This window comes from Scleropages formosus, chromosome 15 (assembly GCF_900964775.1).
Source record: "Scleropages formosus chromosome 15, fSclFor1.1, whole genome shotgun sequence".
NCBI classification, from domain to species: domain Eukaryota; kingdom Metazoa; phylum Chordata; class Actinopteri; order Osteoglossiformes; family Osteoglossidae; genus Scleropages; species Scleropages formosus.
The window spans coordinates 22,063,339-22,082,994 of record NC_041820.1 but is presented as its reverse complement, the minus strand read 5'-3'; the positions used below and the strand labels follow the sequence as shown (position 1 = coordinate 22,082,994).

General features: G+C 41.2%; 1 protein-coding gene across 7 annotated transcripts in view; it reads left to right on the top strand.

Annotated features, from left to right (window-relative positions):
- LOC108919534 (ryanodine receptor 3) overlaps nucleotides 1-19,656 on the top strand; it is a 200,030-nt gene that overhangs the window by 52,316 nt on the left and 128,058 nt on the right. For 3 of the 7 annotated variants that reach the window (XM_029258294.1, XM_029258298.1, XM_029258297.1), the window contains exons 3-9: nucleotides 2,775-2,879; nucleotides 11,294-11,368; nucleotides 11,635-11,713; nucleotides 12,962-13,074; nucleotides 16,069-16,168; nucleotides 16,548-16,641; nucleotides 18,060-18,134. In XM_029258294.1, coding sequence (XP_029114127.1) covers nucleotides 2,775-2,879; nucleotides 11,294-11,368; nucleotides 11,635-11,713; nucleotides 12,962-13,074; nucleotides 16,069-16,168; nucleotides 16,548-16,641; nucleotides 18,060-18,134 — 641 coding nt within the window. Of the gene's footprint in view, nucleotides 1-2,774; nucleotides 2,880-6,130; nucleotides 6,152-10,801; nucleotides 10,817-11,293; nucleotides 11,369-11,634; nucleotides 11,714-12,961; nucleotides 13,075-16,068; nucleotides 16,169-16,547; nucleotides 16,642-18,059; nucleotides 18,135-19,656 lie in introns of all 7 variants that reach the window. The other 4 variants (XM_029258293.1, XM_029258296.1, XM_029258295.1 and 1 more) reach the window with 2 other exon arrangements.

Sequence of the window (19,656 nt, the reverse complement as noted above, 5' to 3'; positions counted from 1 at the left end):
AACGGCATCAGGTGGAAGTTCACTGCAGAAAGAGCACCTTGGTGGGGTGGATTCTGGGAACGGTTAATCCGATCAGTGAAAACAAGCCTGAAAAGAGTGATGGGGAGAGCTTCACTGAGTTTTGAAGAATTGTCTTCGTTGTTGACAGAGGTGGAGGCTATAGTCAATTCAAGGCCGCTCACATTTGTGTACAGTGAGTTGGAAGAGCCTCAGCCGTTGACACCAGCACATTTTCTTGTTGGGAAAAGACACTTCTTTACCACCAAAGTCTTTCCACACTGAGAGTCAAGCTACTAACATTGGCAAAGAGGAACTCACACGAAGATGGAAATATCGTCAGAGGCTTCTGAATGAGTACTGGAAGCGATGGAGAACGGAGTATCTGTTAGACTTGAAGTCTGCACATGCCAATAAGATACCCCCTCCTACTCCGCTAAAGGAAGGAGATCTGGTCTTGGTTGGAGACGACCGAATGCCACGACAGATCTGGAAAACTGGGATAATAAAGGAGCTGATCCCAGGCAGAGATGGACGTGTGAGGTCGTGCACTGTGCATCTTCCAGCTGGGACTGTGTTAAGGAGACCTGTTCAGCGTTTATATTCTTTAGAAATTTGATGGTGTTACGGTCTTCATGGGGGGGGGGAGGATGTTGTATTTTATTGTTTGAGTTGATGTTGTTGTTGTGTGGAAAGGTGTTGTTTGTATTTGGTTGTCAACTTGTAATTGCTGATGAACGATTGGCATTGAGTTTAATTGTACAATTTGAAATGTGATTTATAGAACTGCCACTAGATGTCCATACGTTAATTACGTTCCTTGGTCTTTTTGCGTAAATGCAAAAAGAAGTAGTGAAGAAGAGTGTACTGCCTCAGAGTGTACAAGTGGAGTGACGGATATTTGTTGGTATTTTAATTAAATGTAACGTTTTATTAGAAACCCAGGAGTCAGTCTCGTCATTTGCGAACTTGAGAAGCTGCAACGTGGTTTGTGACAACAACACGCCCTGTGTTACCGGGTTGGCTTCGCGACCCCGTATGGGACAAGCGGTTCTGAAAGTGTGTGTGTGTGATTGTTGAGGCATCCTGCAGACAGCACACCTCATCAACTAAAACTTGTCATCTTGGACTCTCACTGTTGCACACTGACTATATGGCCTCATTGATCATTTGCACCTCAGCAAGACAAGGGACAAGATAACCTAGGGGATCCTGTTACTATATCCATGGCACATGCAACTGTCTTTCAACATAGTTGTTTTATGAATGAACTTTTGTAGGGTTCAACAGTTGCATATTACACATCAATAGCACTGTGAGTTGTAGACAAAGTGGAGAAATTGGATGCATGAATTTTAACCTTCAAGGTTCTTTTTGTTTGCTGGTTTCCACTAGTGCCACAACTGTGGCAGTTCCTTGGTGAATGCAGACCCTGCAGTTGTGTGCGCAGTAATTTTTAGTCAAGCTCACTGTTGGGAAACTGAGCGGTGTACTAAGGATATCTGTTTGTTCATAGGTAGCAGGCACAATTCCCCTGTCTTCATCCCATATATTCTTTTTTCTTTCTCATCTTTTTCATTATCCTTACATTTAATCCTTTAGCTGACACTTTTTTCCAAAGCAACTTCAAATATTAATCTACTTACAATTATTTACCCATTTATAAATCTAGGTGATTTTATTAGAGTAATTTAAGGTAAGTACCTTGCTCAGGGGTACTGCCACTGCAGGTAGGAATCAAACCTGTGTTTTTTCTCCTCCCAACAGCTGAGCTGCACCAAAAAGGAGCCACCATGTGGACTTCCTCACAATTATATTTTGGATCATACTGCATTTTCAACCACTATTAACCCTTGTTTTTTTAGTTTTACTTGTTAATCTCAGTAGTCATGGCCCCATCTGGACTGTCCAAACCATCTTAACTTCAGTGTGAATTCATAAGCATTGTTTTCATTGAGAGGGGGTGCGGTGGCGCAGTGGGTTGGACCAGGTCCTGCTCTCCGGTGGGTTTGGGGTTCAAGTCCCGCTTGGGGTGCCTTGCGACGGACTGGCGTCCCGTCCTGGGTGTGTCCCCTCCCCCTTCGGCCTTACGCCCTGTGTTGCCGGGTAGGCTCCGGTTCCCCGTGACCCCGTATGGGACAAGCGGTTCTGAAAATGTGTGTGTGTGTGTGTGTGTTTTCATTGAGAGGGGGTGCGGTGGCGCAGTGGGTTGGACCAGGTCCTGCTCTCCGGTGGGTTTGGGGTTCAAGTCCCGCTTGGGGTGCCTTGCGACGGACTGGCGTCCCGTCCTGGGTGTGTCCCCTCCCCCTTCGGCCTTACGCCCTGTGTTGCCGGGTAGGCTCCGGTTTCCCGTGACCCCGTATGGGACAAGCGGTTCAGAAAATGTGTGTGTGTGTGTTTTCATTGATTTCTGTTCTCTTTACTGTTCTGTTTTTTGTGTTAGCATTTGAATTAATACATATACAGTGCATTACCATTTGTGAGTTTGTGAGCTTTTGTTGTGTATGTTATGTAGTACATAACTGAAAACTTGAAGTAGACAGTTATGGAGTGTTATAGAGTGATTGACAAAGGGAAACTTCCTTATGCTGTGTTATGGTTAGTTAACTATTAGTGTCCAATGCCACTGAAACTAATTGTAATAACATACAATGAGAATTCACTATGTGAAGAGTTTTTCAGAAGCAAATTGCCTTTGTAAGATGGGGGATGGTGTGTATTTCGTTTGTGTGTTCTACACTAGGAGTTAAGAGCTCCCTCTTTCCTGTTGCCCACAGTATGTCCCACCAGACCTGTGCATCTGTAACTTTGTGCTGGAGCAGTCGCTGTCAGTGCGGGCCCTACAGGAAATGCTGGCTAAAACAGGCCAGAACAGTGAAGGAGTAAGTACTGCTGCCTCACTTGTGTCCCTCTGCACACTTTCATTTTCCTCCTTATTGGTGTGATTTGTCGAATTGCCTACCTTAGAGGTTTTGGAACATCAATAAACATCTGCCATTGTGTTAAAATGCAGTTGTTTTCTTCAGTGTATCTGTGTATGTATTTTTGAATAGACAGGTTTTATCCAAGCAGTCCAAAACATGACAGAGGTAGTCCCCGTTTACTTTCTGCCCTCACTACAGTTTGTTGGCTCTCTGCTGTAATCCATTTCAGAAATGAAGGGACAGAAGGTATCCGTTAGGCTCATAGCTGTGTGCCTGTGCCCCCAAGTATCAGACTGAAGCAATCCCTTTTACAAAATTAATCTATTCCTGATTTTCCACTATTTTAAGTTGGAAAAATAATAATGCCTTCCCAACACATATGAAAATTCCAAACCATTGTTCCCAAGTAGCAGTGGTGCGGTGGTGCAGTGGGTTGGACCGGGTCCTGCTCTCCAGTAGGTCTGGGGTTTGAGTCCCGCTTGGGGTGCCTTGCGACGGACTGGTGTCCCGTCCTGGGTGTGTCCCCTCCCCCTCCGGCCTTACGCCCTGTGTTACCGGGTAGGCTCCGGTTCCCCACTACCCTGTATGGGACAAGCGGTTCAGAAAATGTGTGTGTGTGTGTGTGTGTGTGTGTGTGTGTGTGTGTGTGTGTGTGTGTGTGTTACCAAGTATTGCAGAAACACTGTAAAATACCTATAAGACTACCAACCCATGATTTCAGCAATATATACACACACCATCTGAAACTGCTTGTCCCATATGGGGTTGCAGGGAGCCAGAGCCTAACCTGGCAACACAGGGCTGGAGGGGGAGGGACACACCCAGGATAGGATGCCAGTCTGTTGCAAGGCACCCCAAGCGGGACTTGAACCCCAGAGAGCAGGACCTAGTCCAACCCACTGCGACCCCCCCCCCTTCAGCAGTATATAAAACATTAGAAATATTTATTCAGAAAAGAAACTTTCCTCTGAAGTGACTTACATCTTAGAATACAATACAAAAGTGCATTACACCGAGAGAGAGATATCTAGATGCAGACACATGAATCACTTCATGAATATCAAACATTTAATGACGTAAGTTATGGGTATGTTTCTAGGCACAGCAAAAATAATAATGATGAAATTTCTCTTAAAGTAGGTGCAGGACACTACAGTGTTTCAAATAAACACACTGGGATAGTGTTTCTGTGTGAACTATAGAGGTAACAATTACTGAGGTGAAGAACAATTGATTGTGAGTTGTGATTGTGATGGGTGAAGGAGGGAGGTGACTTGATGGTCATTACTGCACTGCTGCACAAACACATGTTGCACATTACTACCTTTGCACTTCTGTGATGAAAAAAAATGTTTAAATTTATTTGGACACTTTAGCAAATTTTCTTATATCGATTTTTTTCTTCCAGAAATCAAAAATTTGGTATCAAATCCAAGACCAGTGATAGTGAAATTTCAGATAAGAGGTTGTAAATTGGGGGAATGCCTGTATTCTACAAGCCTCAGGAAATTTCAGGAAATTCAGTTAGAATTTTACCTGCATTTTTCTTGAGGATTGATGTCCCACACTTTGTTGCTCTTCATGCTTTCACTTAAATTCTAAATGTGCATGTAGATGTGTGCAATAATTCATTTTAGTTAAAGGACAGATTTGTTTCATAGCTAGAGAACATTAGAACTCAATACATATAAAGAAGGGAAACTAATGTGTCCTACTCTTTCGCTTCATCTCATGTCAGTTAGATCATTTTGGTGCCCTTTAAAATAAAATACTATTTTGAATCTTCAAAATTCAAAAATAACCTATTTTGGGTCAGTGTACGTTGCATTAATTAGTTTTTTTGATTAGAAATTGAAAAACAGAATGCGAATTACAATGCCTTCATTTGTTTTTTGTTTTAAAATGAACAAATGAAATGAAACAAATTATGGATTAACTATGTTTTAAAACCATTTTTTACTCAAAATGTAAAAATATTTAAAATATCCCTGATTAATAGTTTCTTGCTGTCTTATTTTTTGACTTTGATTTATTTTGTGCTATTGTTGAACAACCCGGATGTAAACTAATTACATTTACATTTATTTATTTAGTCTAAGCCTGTATATCTTGTTCATAAGGATAATCTTTTTTTTAAATTTTAGAAATACTTTCAGACAGTTCTACAGCAACAGAAAGCCTACCAGTGTGCTTAAAGAAGGGATTTTATCTGTACATAACTTTAGGTATAGATTAATAATAATATTAATAATAATATTAACACCTGTTGTTGCACTTTGAATCTGCCACTTCTTAAGTCACCATTGGCAACACCACACACAGAAATCATCACACAATGCTTACAGGGTGCAACATGTCACAATGGAGTGCTTTTACTCTGGAAATCTGGAAGTAGACCATGTTTTGAAAAAGGTTTGTGTTCTAAAAACTAGTTTTGGCTTATAATAGCTGTTTAAATTCAATTCCTTATACAGGGTATCATAAATTTCATCATAGTGTCCCGGTTTTAGGGGTTTGACCTGTCTGGGAAAGTGACCTCTAGTGATGATTTTACTAGCAACTACTGATGTTATCAATGGAATGGTATGTAATGAGGATTTATTTAAATGAATGTGATTTACAGAAATTATCATGTATTGAACATGTTATAGCTATCCTTTTATTTCTTTGAGTGTGTAATACCAGGCTGTTCTTTGAAGATGCAGAGATTGTTAGTCTGAGGTGTGGATGAGAACTGTGCTGCAGAGCCCTGTATTAATGTACTCTTTGGTACATAAGGCATCAGTACAGCATGGTAAGCTCAATGCACTAAAACACTACAGGTGACTGTTTTAAAAAGATGGTCAACTTTCACACTTCCTTCAGATTTTAAGATTTTTAATATTTCAGAGTTCTTCAGTATTTCTTTTCCAGGAATAAGCAAAAACAAAAACTGAAATTACTGTAGGGTCCAGTGTTATTTAAGAGGAAGCAGTGTCAAGACAGGAGGGAGTTTGACATTACAGTTGAAGTGCAGGTGCAGGTTGAATCACATATACAATATTATTCATCTTCATTCTCCACCAGCTCACTGGGACCTTTCATTTTCCTGAACTGTGCTCATAGTTCGTTCCATGCTTGCTATCTGTTGGCTGATGCTAGGCAGTAACTGTTTGATTTGTCTGTGCTGTGTCATTTTGTTTCTTTTTCTTTCTTTCAACAATTGCTAGCCACGCGACCTGGACCGATGGGTATGTCCGCTCTTCATTAAGCACCCCCTAACATTTGCAAAGCGCATGTAGACTTTGATAACTCTGCTTCATGGGCCTTTTCTGCTTTCACTTTAAAGTGTTTCCAATGTTTACACTGTGTCCTGGTGCTAGGAAACATGGCTGATGTGCCAAATTAGCACGTCTGTTATGCAAAAATGTAACAGGCATGATCCGCTTAAAGTCATCGGCGATGAAGTGGACTGGGTCCTGAATTGGAATTTAGTCAGTGGTGTCAAAATATTTAGCAACAAACCTAACAGAAATTAGACCCAAATTGTGATTTCTTTATCCTCTTGACCTATTCCTGTTTGAGTCAGCCCAACATTGCGCCTTGTAGATAACTGTTGTAGTTCCTAATAATAATGAAAATAATTTACATACCATAACCTTACTTTCAAAAGGACAATATTGCAGTCCACTTGAAAATTGTTCATTTGAGAGTATGAGAGAACTTTAAATATTTTAATTTCTTTATGGAAATTGTAGAATTAGAAACAAGCTTCACACAGACAGGGGTCCTAAAATAGATGTTGTTTTTTTCCATTTTAATTAAGCTTTACATAATTTGCAAATCCAGAATTCCACAGTGTGACATTTAGAGAGGGGAGAAATTGGCTCTTAAATTCATAAAAAGGCTTTGGAGCAGCCACTGCTACAGTTAGGGTGTAAGCCAGAGATGTTGGAGGCCCAGCACTGCTTAGGCCATGATTGGAGCTTAAACATGAATGTACTTGTTATTATTCCTGCCTTGTCAGTATTAAGTGCCTCTCTGCCCCAAGTTGCACTGTCTCACTTTCCTTGACCTCTTGTCCTGGTCAGGGTTACGGTGGTCTGGGGCCTACCCCAGAATCAGTGGATGCAAGGCTAATCGGTACAGCCTGGATCAGATGCTAGTCCATCTAACTGATAAATTGTTATTATTAAAACACTAAATTGTGTTTTTTTTATTGCATTTAAGCATTTTAAAGTGAAATGTCCAGCTTTTTGTGCTTCAAGTCTGTCCCAACACTCATGTCAATACGGAAACACCAGCTTCAGAACATTGGAGTACTTGGCTTCCGCTTGGGGTTGATGTTGGGGTGGTGTAATGAAAAGCCTCCAACTAACCCCTTTATATGTGGCACAGGTGGAAAGCAGCATGTGCGAGTGGATGGCCTTGTTAGGTTTCTCTGTTAATTCGCCAAAGTCTTTGACTGCAGTTCCTTTGAGCTGTCTGCAGATTATCCCATTGACCCTCAGATGGATGCCCTGCAGGTCATTCACAGACCTGCAGAATCAACTGATACAGTTTACCAACTTTGCTTCTCTGGGGACTGAGGGTATTACGGTGGATTGGATACGAACTTGCTGGGGTCCCCCCCTTTGAAAGACATGTGATGTGTATTTTTCCACCTATGAGTTATTGTTCTTTGAGTCCTAACCTTTCAAAATTTCAAGGGTACCAAGGAGGAGGAAATGTTCTGGAATCTCACTCGGTTCCAGAATCAGTGCTGTTTTTCCCTTTGTAGTTAACAGTTTAACACAAGTGCATTTGCAGGGCACACACTGATCCACAACCCCCACCCCCCACACACAGAGAGCGACTCTGTTTTACTAACTTCTGTGTGCCTTCAAGATATACATTCATTTTCTGAAACTTCTCTTTTCTTTACATTTCTTATGAGTTAACCTCACATCAGCCTTTTTTAAACATCACCATCTAGAAGAACAACTGAATTGAGCTATTGTGCGTATTATTCTGTGTGTCATCTCTTTCATGTTTACATAAATATTTGTTTATTTGTTTGATACTTGGGGGTGCGGTGGCGCAGTGGGTTGGACCACAGTCCTGTTCTTCGGTGGGTCTGGGGTTCAAGTCCCGCTAGGGGTGCCTTGCGACGGACTGGCGTCCCGTCCTGGGTGTGTCCCCTCCCCCTCCAGCCTTCCGCCCTGTGTTGCCGGGTAAGCTCCGGTTCCCCGTGACCCTGTATGGGACAAGCGGTTCTGAAAATGTGTGTGTGTGTTTGATACTTTTCTTCAAAGGAATAGACAACTGAACAAACGAGAAAAAAGTTCTAGATGCAGACATGTAGTTCTTGATTCTCGACATGTAATTCTTTTCTCCCAATTTTTATTCATAGCGTATTACTTACAGCACCCATGCCAATGAGCCCATGTCAGAAGGGCTGAACACATATGCTCATTTTGAATGCTGTTAGCCACCTCCAGTGTGCGCTGTATGATACAATACAAAGACAGCGTTGATCGCATCATTGTCTCCTGGTGGTTTTGAATTGTAGACACCATGCTGACTGAAGGTGTTGGTATAAGTTTTTACAGTAATCCTGTGAAACATTTTGTGTCTTCTTCTTGCTATGGGTGCATAACATGGCACAATGGGGAGCAGATCACTGTCAGGCATTCCGTAATAGCTATTTCAGCCAGTATTAATGCATTTAATTTTATACAGTAGCATCTTTTATATGCACATCAACAATTTGGTAGATGAACCAAGGTCATGTGCTTCACTTTCATACTTTGGTTTACATTTATTGATTCAATTTAAGGTAGGCACCTTGCTCAAGGGTACTACTGCCAGTGGTGCAAATCAAGACTACAACCTTTAGGTCCAAAGGCAGTAGCTCTAACCACTATGCTACCAGATTTGGGTTTGCCCAGGTGTTGCAAGACCCAGTGAGAGCTGCCACAATGTGTAATGTTACTGTTTTCATGTTAATGTCATGTCGTCACCTCCCCATCAATAGCTGGGGCCAAGACTGTTTTTCAGTTCATTTCACTTACTTCATTTAGAAAACACTTTTCTCCAAAGCAGCTTTCAATCAGCCCGTATCTTATTCACCCACGGTGACTTATAATGCTATATAGGCTACTTACAATGATTTATTCATCCATACATCAGTGAAACACACACTCTCTCTGTCAGTCACACACACGATGGGTGACTTACAGTAACCAGTCCACCTGAACAGCATGTTTTTGGACTGTAGAAGGAAACTGGAGCACCCAGATGAAACCCAGATAGACAAAGGGTGAACATGCGAACTCCACACAGACTGAGCAGAGACTGAACCCACATCCTCTTGCACCACCCAGGTGCTGTGAGGGTCTGTGTACAGTGCGTTCATTCATTTTTTGTTTTAAAAATGAAAAACATATTATGAATTAACTGTGTTTAAAAATAATTTTTCCTCAAAATGTAAAATGTTTAAAATATGCCTCATTTATAGTTTCTTGCCGTCTTATTCTTTTACTTTGAGCTATTTTGTTTTGTGGTATTTGTGAACAACCTGCATGTAAACTAATTGAAACTGTGCAAAAATCATCAGCCCTGGATGCCCATGCGGAAAGCAGCAACAATTGCAAAGCATTTGCTGCATCACTGCCCCACGTACACACCCACACCAGTGGATTTGACGAACATCGACAATACAGATGTTAAACTTCAGCTACATGAAGCTAATTTTACAGCTTAGTTAAAGCTTGCCCTACGTTGCTAAACATCTGTTTTTGATCATACTATAAATAAATAAATCCATCTGTGGATTTATCGAACATGCTGGCTTCACTCCTAGTTATTCATAAGTTAATATGGGTCACTACGTGCTTCTCAAAAGCAGCAAGAGAGTGACAGTAAGGGAGGACAACATGTCCACTGAGAAAGTTGGCAGAATTTTTCAGGTGCTACTTCTTAAGAATCTTATTACTAATTAAGTATAACTGTTAAAAGCACCGTGAAGTTCTAGATGGCTAGTGGCAGTAGAGCATGATGAGATGTATGTTTCATTCATCGTATTTGGTATTGTGAGGCATCATAATTCATATTTTGTTTTCAATTTCAAATCAAAAAACTAATGAACGCAACATACACGTACCTGTGAAACTGCAACACTACTTGCTGTGCCACTGTACCAGCCCATAAACTGAATTCAATTTAATTTATAGAGGGCACTTCTAAGCAGAGTGACACAAAGCACCAAATAATAGATACAAACAGGATAATTACAGAAACAGTTGTGATGTATTGCATATTTGAACAAATAAGGTAGCTGGCAGCTGAGGAGAGGAAAACAAAACATATCTCACGAAAAAGAGGAGAGAAATAATCCTCTCGGGTCCAAGTGCTGATGGAAGCAAATTAACCATAGGCATTCTAATGTGCCTCCACCTCATGAAGCAGAGCTGTACATGTGGTGCAGGGCGATGTGTATGTGTAATCCATGGTAACTGAATGGGAGCTTTGGAGGCTTCATTTTGTTCTCTGATGTGAAGAGTTAAGTTCAGAAAATGTAATTTTTCAGAACATTTGCAATGTCGGGTGATCAGCTGCACACGTTCCTGTCACCTTACGTGGTTTAAACATGCACAGTTTTTTTTGCCTGCTCAACATGCTATAGAGGGCAGTCATGTCTGGGGGTTACCAATTTAAATGTGTTAAATTAGGGTCTAATTCAGTTTGAAATTCATTTCAGTAAGATTGCACATGTTTAAGTGTATGAATCACTGATTTAAAGCTACCATCTTTACCCAAGTCAGTAAATGTATTCCATCTGAAACAGGATTTGATTTCCTATGGACAGTTTGAAAGGTAATAATAAACAATTCTTCTTCTCTTACATTTATGCTTCCTAGAGACTGATAAGGAAGGTGAGTTTTTTTCTTGATTTATAAGAAAGGTTCAAAGTGACAACAGAAGCTTGAAGCATGGAAGGAACCTGCAAGGTCCAACTACTATAAGAGTTATCTGTGTGACTCACTGACATATCCTTATTGTATGGATATCATGCACGTTTTCTGAGCAGCAGAAACTGAATTTCTCCCCATAATTCTGACAAAGCTGTAGGGACTGCAACCTCTTATTTCCTCTTCTACGGTACTGTGAAGAAATTTTTCGCGTTCTGCAGGAACGGCAAACACTCCCCTAACAAGTTTTTGCGAGTACGGGTGCATGTGTCCAGTGCTTTGAAGCTGGAAGTGACCTAATGAGAGGCCAAACCTTTCAGGGTGCTTGTGGTTCTGCAGTCAATGTGGTTGTAATTTTACTGGGATGGGGATCAGGACAAGGGGGATGCTGTGAGATGGTCAGCCCCTTGCAGAAGTGTAACGCTGAGTGTGTTTCCTCAGGCAGCACAAGGCGGGGGGCACCGCACCCTTCTGTATGGTCATGCCATCCTCCTGCGGCACTCCTTCAGCGGAATGGTGAGAACATTACTGACATTTCATTTGGAGGAGACCATAGTCTTCCTCTACCCTGTTATTTCAAAGCCAGCTTTTCTGTATGATTCATCCTGCATGTTAATACAGCATACACTAGTGTGTACGTCCACTTTGAAGTCGTAATGGGTTTAACACTCTGAGACAACACATGATCCATCTCATCTAAACGATTCCATTTAGAAGAAAAAAAAACTGTGAATTAATATCAGTAGTTGCAAAGTTTGCCAGCTTTGATCTGTATTTTGCAGTACCTAACCTGTTTGAAGACATCTAGGTCCTTGACAGATAAGTTGTCGTTTGATGTCGGACTTCAAGAAGATTCAACAGGTAACGCACACTTCTCTACTAAAAGGTAGAAGAACAAGTTGGTATTTACATTACTCAGCTCTCTGTCACGTTTGACAGACTTTCCAGTAATGCTCCAACTCTTAGTCCCAATTAAGTTTATAAGTAGGAGGCCCACTGCATATTTTTCAAACCTGACTGACTGTACCCTTACGTCATTTGACATTTATGAGGCAAGTAACACAGCCGGTTTCTCAATAGGCTGGTGAACCTGGGGGGCTTTAACACTGACTCATGGACTCTTTGCTATTTTTATTTACTTGGCAACCAAAAATAGATGTTCTGTACCAAAACAGGATGTCCTTAGGTAGAGTGATTGACATGTCCCACAGTTCAGTATACAGGAGTTATGGGTGTTAAAACGGTATGTTTCTTTTAACATTGTTGGTCAAGTCTTAAGCAGATTATGTGAAGTAGTTTTATTTATTTATTTTTTTGTAATTCTGCTGGAACTGAGAACATAACTCAGATGATAGTGTAAAAGCTCTAAATTTCATTATAGGCTGTGCTTCCAGTGTGCTACATTGAATATAAAAAAGACCCAGGTACCTTTCGTAATGTGTTGTAATAAAGGTTTGTTAATTCCTATGAGGTACAATGTTTTCCTGCCAACACACATTTACATTTATATTTATAGTATTCATTTCACAGAAACACTTTTCTCCTAAGCAACTTAAAGAAAATTTAAAAGTACTACTGAAAGTATGTGAAGCCTTGTATCCCTCAGTTTTTCCAAGAAATGGTTATTTAACGAGAAGCAGTCTTTCTCATCTGAAATAATAGGTGTGTTATTTCCAATTCCATATGTTGCTTTAGAGGAAATCATGCCTGTAGTTGAAACACGAAAATAGTGTAGGTGCAGAAATAAGTGAACCCCAAGTTGCACTGGTTAAACAAGGTAGATAAGTAGAATCAGGTGTGTAAATCATAATAATTTATCATATTACAAGTTCATTTTAAGATTTACTATTTAGCTTTTATACATTTCTTTAATTTTTTATACAAGAATGATAATCTTTATAGGTTCACATACTTTCAAGCAGCACTGTACATGTAACACATATGTAAATGTTGTTCTTTCCTGTATGTTTCATGGCTACTGTAGCAATAGAACTTCATGTCTTAATAAATGTAATTTTATAGTATAATTCCTCCATTGAGAACTTCACAATTGCCACCAGAGCGGAGCATGTTGCTTCCACATGATAATCCTGTCTCCTGCTCTTCTAGGTGAGGCCTGTTGGTGGACTATCCACCCTGCCTCGAAGCAGAGGTCAGAGGGTGAAAAGGTGCGCATCGGTGATGACCTCATCCTTGTCAGCGTGTCTTCAGAACGCTACCTGGTGTGTGCCGCCTTTTCTTTCCTGTGGCATGTGTGTGAAGCAGAAGCCTGGCTTGAATCAGTCCTCACACCCAGTAGAACCTGAGATGCATCTGTGGAACGTGGGTATACGGTCTACGTTCTTTGATTGATCTCATATGCTTTGGTGTTCGAAGGTGGAATCAGTTTGTCTCACTTTTGTTTGGCTTGTTCTGTCAGCACAAAGCATGCAGGTTTATGGCAAAAATGAGCTAGAGTAAAACCCCTGACAGGCTCTGGAATGACTGGTTGAACAAAGGTGTGTTTTTATAGTGGGGGGGGGGGGGGAACAATGGCTCTTACCCCCCCACTTATCACCCAGTGCTCAGCCCCAAAGTGCCCAAGGGCCTACCACACTTGTAGTTGCAGAATTATTCGCTTGTATATTATGTACAGCTCTGAGATGGAGCAGTGCTTATACACTGGCTTTTGATCAAAATATAAACTGCTAAACATGACCTGATCTGCTCACACAAGGATGGCCCAGACATGAAGAAGACTGGAATTAAACAGCATGCTGTAATGAGTGGCGTTAGTGAGAAAGATATTAGTAAGGGGGAAGCACTGAGTACACCATGAGGTCAGGACCCAAAACCTGCGTGGCCTGACATATTAGCATTGCTCTTACCATTTTTGAATATAGTAGATCAAAAATATGAGGGAAAAAGCTGTGAATTCAAGCACTGTTTTGTTTTCCCAGTATAGAGGAAAGTTATTGTGGGAAAAGAGAGAAATAGAGTGTTTATTTAGCTGATGAAATTGCAGTTTTAATCATGTTAAACTGAAGACTTTATCTGAGCACTCACAGTAGTTATCAGCAAATTATTTATTAGTATTACAAAGATTTATATCAAGGGAAACCCCCAGGAATGCAAGTTTCCACATGAGGGAGGACCCCCCCAATCTCTGTAATATGAATTTGTAAAAGTAAACCAAATGATTTAATTATATAGCAGTGACTTGTTTCAAGGCGACCTCCCCATCTATAGGGATGTCTGTATGTGTACTTTTTAAAACACGAGTAGTTTACCATGGCATGTGAAATTAAGCATAGCTTTCACAAATTAATCATTTCAGTGAAACCTGCCATTTTTCATCAACAATAATTTAATCTGTCCTTTATTTCAGTACAAATTCATTTTGCCTTTAAATAAATCAGTAGAACACATTTTTTTAGAACAAATGGCCCCTCGTTTTGAACAGCTTTGTTCAACACAATCCGTTTAATGTGATTCAGTTATTCCATGTATTGTGTTGTATGTTTGCTTCAACATGTCTTAATCACAAAGTTCATTCAATGAATAGCTCAGTCGAGGCTCAGTAAGATCAACTAAAACTAGTTTACACAGTGGGAACCCTGGACTGTAAACATCTGCTTCTAAATACTGGGGAACTGACTTTGACACAAAAATAGATTAATAAAGCAAAATACATGAAATAGACATAGAACACATTTATCAAGTTCAGTGTCTCACAAGCTGACAGACTGGATAACTGAGATAAGACCAATACTTCCAATGTGCTATGGGAGGGGGAAAAATACTGATGTGTAACCATCAAGAAGACACAACACAGTAAAGCAAACTTGCTGTTAGTAGAAAGAACATAACCAACATGCATAAATAAAGCAGAGCATGCCATGCCTGAGCTGTATACTCTGTGGTCTGAGTTCCCAGGTATACTCGTACCTTGTGTTATGAACATCAGATTTAACAATTTTCAAAGACCGAAAAAAAGTCCAAGTTTATAAAATTATTAGATAAACTCAATCTGTGAGGGAACTCAAGAAGACAGGTAGCATGCAGTTTCTCTGACCAGTTAACCGGAGTATTTTTTTAATGTAAGGTATGTTTCTATTACCATGCTGTTCTTACTACAAAATTAAATAAACCAGCTGCTGACAAACATGTTCATGTTATGCATTTGGTGGCTTCCTCCTAGCCAGTTTTGTTGGTTTACCGTGAGGTATACAGTGAGCATTTAAGGTAAAATATTTCTCAGTACAGTCTCTCTACACGATACTCCATTACACTGAAACTCCCCCTAATTTCTTTACTCCTCCCCTGTAGTCCTTTATGGAGTTACACAGGATTTTAATGAAGAACATAGCATTAAATGTGAGGTTGTGGAGACGTTACTTTTTAGTTTTACACATTTGAAAGTAGGCTTAACTTTAATATTGCTTCATGTTAATAAAATCTAGTAAAACAAACTGGCATCCCATCCACGGTGTGACCTATCTCATACTCAGTGTTTGTAGTATTCTATAGAGGAACACTCAAATAGCATTACATAAGCTGTTGATGAAAACAGAACAAATCAAAGTCACCTGTCGACCAATTCCAAGTAACAAACTGACTTCCGGCCCTAGGTACCTGTTGAGTTACAAGTGTGGCTGTAACTTGAAAGTGTAGTCATTTTTTTGTACTCTGGTCATATGCTTCTGCTATGGACTTTGGACCACTGCAGCTCTACACTGTACAAGTGGTTATTGATAATAGACGAGTGGAAAGTTGCGCTATGGTTTCTTAACAAGTCTGCAATCTGAGTGACCTTATAAAATAATCGTTGCATTAAGAAATGCTCCTGGACATTCTGTATACAAGTTAAATATACGGTAGATGATTCAGCTGTGTGTACAGTGGGGGTGGGCAATTGAGTGGGATAAATGTGCAGGACACCCTATTCTTGCTCCTTCAGCTGCTTTATGTAATGTCATTAAAGACAGCTCAGCTGGGTGTCACAGGACAGCCACCGGGGAGCTGTCTGTCCAGTACAGCCTCACCCCATGCCAAGGTTCTGCCTCCCGCCAGCTCACATTCTTATCCATTATATTGAGAAATATAGGTTACATTAAGGATGCTAATAGGCTAGAATGGATTGGTTCTCACTAACTTAAAGCTTGAAAAGAGAGTCATTTTCTGGTACAGTTATGGGTACTGCTCTCCTGTTGCTAACTATACCCTCTATCCTCCAGCACCTGTCCATCTCCAATGGCAGCATCCAGGTCGATGCCTCCTTTATGCAGACACTGTGGAATGTCCACCCTACTTGCTCTGGGAGCAACGTTGAAGAAGGCAAGACCGGCATTCATTGTTCTAGCACAGCAACAAAGGGATACATTATTTTCACTTTTTACTGTACTGCAGTTGTAACACTTACTAGGTTATTTCAGGATAGGTATCACTTGAGCTTGGATGCAAAGGGTTTTAAGTGTCTCCTGTACAGTATATGCCAGCTTTAATTACAAGATTAAAAAAATAGCCTTATATGTCTTCATAATGCAAAATTTTCCTAGAAAGGTTCCTGGAAGGTATTTCAAATCTATATATTTAAAATTATACGATAAATTTTCTCCCTTCACACTGACAACCTGCTTGATCTTGCCATGTCTCACTGAACTCAATGAGCACTGTACTTTTGTCTTGTTCCTAAACCGTTCTCCTCTTGTGGTAGGGTATTTGCTGGGTGGACATGTGATGCGTCTGTTTCATGGGCATGACGAGTGCCTCACCATTCCAGGGTCAGACCAAAGTGAAGAACAACAGCGGTGAGTAACAGAGGCATGAGGAGATGCACATCCTGTATTAAGTATAGTAAAATGACATTATCTCTATAGCTGGCTTCTGGAGTTGGAGTTGTACATCCAGCTGCCTACGTATCAGATTCCCTTTTCCTTACCTCTTTGGTGTTGTCTTTACTGCCTGCTACATTATGCTACCTCATACCCTGTCTACCCTCTTGCTTCTATAATAGTCAGAATAATCTGAATGAATGTAGTACTGCAACAATTAAGGAAAAACCACCTAGGAAGAGCAACTAGGGTCCAGTTAGAAAGTCAGTATTGTCATGATAGAACCCCCAATTCATCAACCCTTGAAATAAAGCTTCCTCTGCAGGGCTGGAGTCCAACCATCAGGGAAAGCTGAGTTCCACAGCATCCTAAGAATGGGTTCACAGAAAGGCTGGAACTGCTGCAGACTGGCTTACTGAGTCTATTGTTAAAAAGTGCAGGAAAAAGTTGTTGGCCATGGGTTATTGTGAGCTGGTCTCCGAGGAAGGGAAGAAATTGTTGTTCTGCTATCTATAGATATGCTGCACTGATGATGGCGGTAAACAGAGGAAAGTGACACGCGGATGAAGAAGTGGGTTGATGTGATGGCCCCGAGAAGTATTGCCAGTCACCCGAGATGCGATAGGACCCTTTGCCTTCTCTCCAGTCATGGGACCTATTTATAGAGCAAGGCATTTGGCAAATACACAGCAGATTAAATATTGGTTGTCAGCTTTGGCTTTACTTTTAGACCTGTCCTTGAAATTTAATATAGGGGACATTTTCAAAGAAGCAAAATTTTCCTGGGGGGTCCATTAATAACCCTTTCATAATTGTCACTAAGGGAAAATGAATGATTTTTCATCTTCTGACCAACTCACCCTTAAAGGTGATGGATAGTGCCTTTTGGACTGAGCAATGTTGTCATGCCGGAATGAGGGCGGTTGGGGCGATGGTGAGTAGGACCTAATCGCAGGTTCCCTATATTATCAACAACAGCCAAAGAGTCAGACGTGGGTCAGGTGATGAGCAGGGTTTTGTGGCACAGGCAAAGGACATAGAATAAATTAAACAAAGTTCAGTAGCCAGGAAGTCAGGAACTGTGAAGGGTCAGGAATCAACGTGCACATGGGAGTCGCTTGAGTGAGGTTCTGCAAGCATGCATACAATCCCAGTTATTTTATCTCCTGCTGCTGTAATGAGAGGCAGGTGCGGGCGAGATGCACGTTACCAACATATGTGTTGTCATTGATGGAATACAGTGTCAGGGTATTACCTTTTTGAGATTCTATGTTGCATCTCAAAATATTTTCATAGGGAAAATGCTGAAGTACATAACACTGTAGGAAGTTACATGTTGAGTTAGGCCCATACAGTAAAGCTTAGGCTCATCTTCTTGTCCTTCCTTTTCCCAGAATTGTGAACTATGAGATGGGCAAAGCAGGTACTAAGGCCAGGTCATTATGGAGGCTAGAGCCTCTCCGTATCAGGTGAGTTCATGTATCGCCCCCACTGTAGAAGGAAATGCATTCTTGCTTACAATTTGCCTTTCCCACCTTAATGAAGACTCATCATCTAACATAGGTAGTCCTCAGCTTGCGACTTCTGTTCTGATAACCTCAATTCTCCCCTGATCTCCTATGTGCTTGATCGACATGTACAACACTTTTTCATAAAAAAACTATACATCCAGTGACTCATGTAAAGTATGATAGTCAATACTGTAGTATGTGACAAATTGGCTGTACTCAGGAATCACGTGTCTGTGTTCAGATCTTTCAATCTGTTTATGTACGTCACTTGGCAGTTTTTTGTTGTTCCCTGAAATATACATCACTTTGAGAAAGGTGCCTGCTAAATGAATGAATGAATGTACATCTGTTTTCTTTTCTTTATTGGCACCACCAGAACATTTTTTGCTTTCTCGACATTTTAAATAAAAGCTACTGGAAAGGAATCACAAACAAAATGTTTTGTAAACAAAACACAGTTGCTGAGTTGACTAAACACTGACTGGGGCCCAAACAGTTAGAAATATGGTGCATTGCCGGAATGCAGCCAGCTGATCTTATCATGAAGCAGATGGAGTAATTGTGCGTTCGGATTGTCGTAACCTGCATGTTGTAAATTGAGGACTACCTGTATGTGTCCGAGCAAATGATCTCTAAGGATGATGTGGGTTCATAGTGGAGCTTCCACTTCAAAGTTTCCCCAGCTGCAAGACCTTTTGCTCTCTGATGTTCAATCCCAGCTGTATTGGAAGGATGAACGCAAAGTTGATTTTGCATTGACTCATGTTTTTAATGGTTGAAGTCAACGTGAGTGTAATGCTGCCAGGCTTGTTTATGTATAAACCCCATTTCCAGAAAAGTTGGGATATTTTCTAAAAGGCAATTTAAAAAAGAATTTGTGATTTGTTAATTCTCTTGAACCTTTATTTAACTGACAAAAGTACAGAGAAAAGACTTTCAATGTTTTCACTGACCAACGCAATTGTATTTTATATATATAAACAACCCCTCCGTGAACCGCCACCTTACCGTGGTGGAGGGGTTTGAGTGCCTGAATGAGTCCAGGAGCTATGTTGTCTGGGGCTATATACCCCTGGTAGGGTCTCCCATGGCAGACAGGTCCTGGATGACAGACGAGACAAAGCGCGGTTCAAAAACCCCTTATGAAGAAAAAATCAAGGCTTCCGTTTACCCCGCCCGGTATGGGGTCACTGGGGCCCCACCCTGGAGCCAGGCCTGGGGGGGGGGGCTTGCATGCGAGCGCCTGGTGGCCAGGTCTATGCCCACGGGGCCTGGCCGGGCTCAGCCCGAAGCCATGACGTGGAGCCGCTCTTCGGTGGGCTCACCACCTGCCGGAGAAACCGTAAGGGGCCGGTGCATTGCGATTTGGGCGGTGGTCGGGGCCGAGTGCCCGGCCGACCCAAACCTCGGGCGCCAACTCTGGTTTTTGGGACTTGGAATGTCACCTCACTGGCGGGGAAGGAGCCTGAGCTGGTGCGGG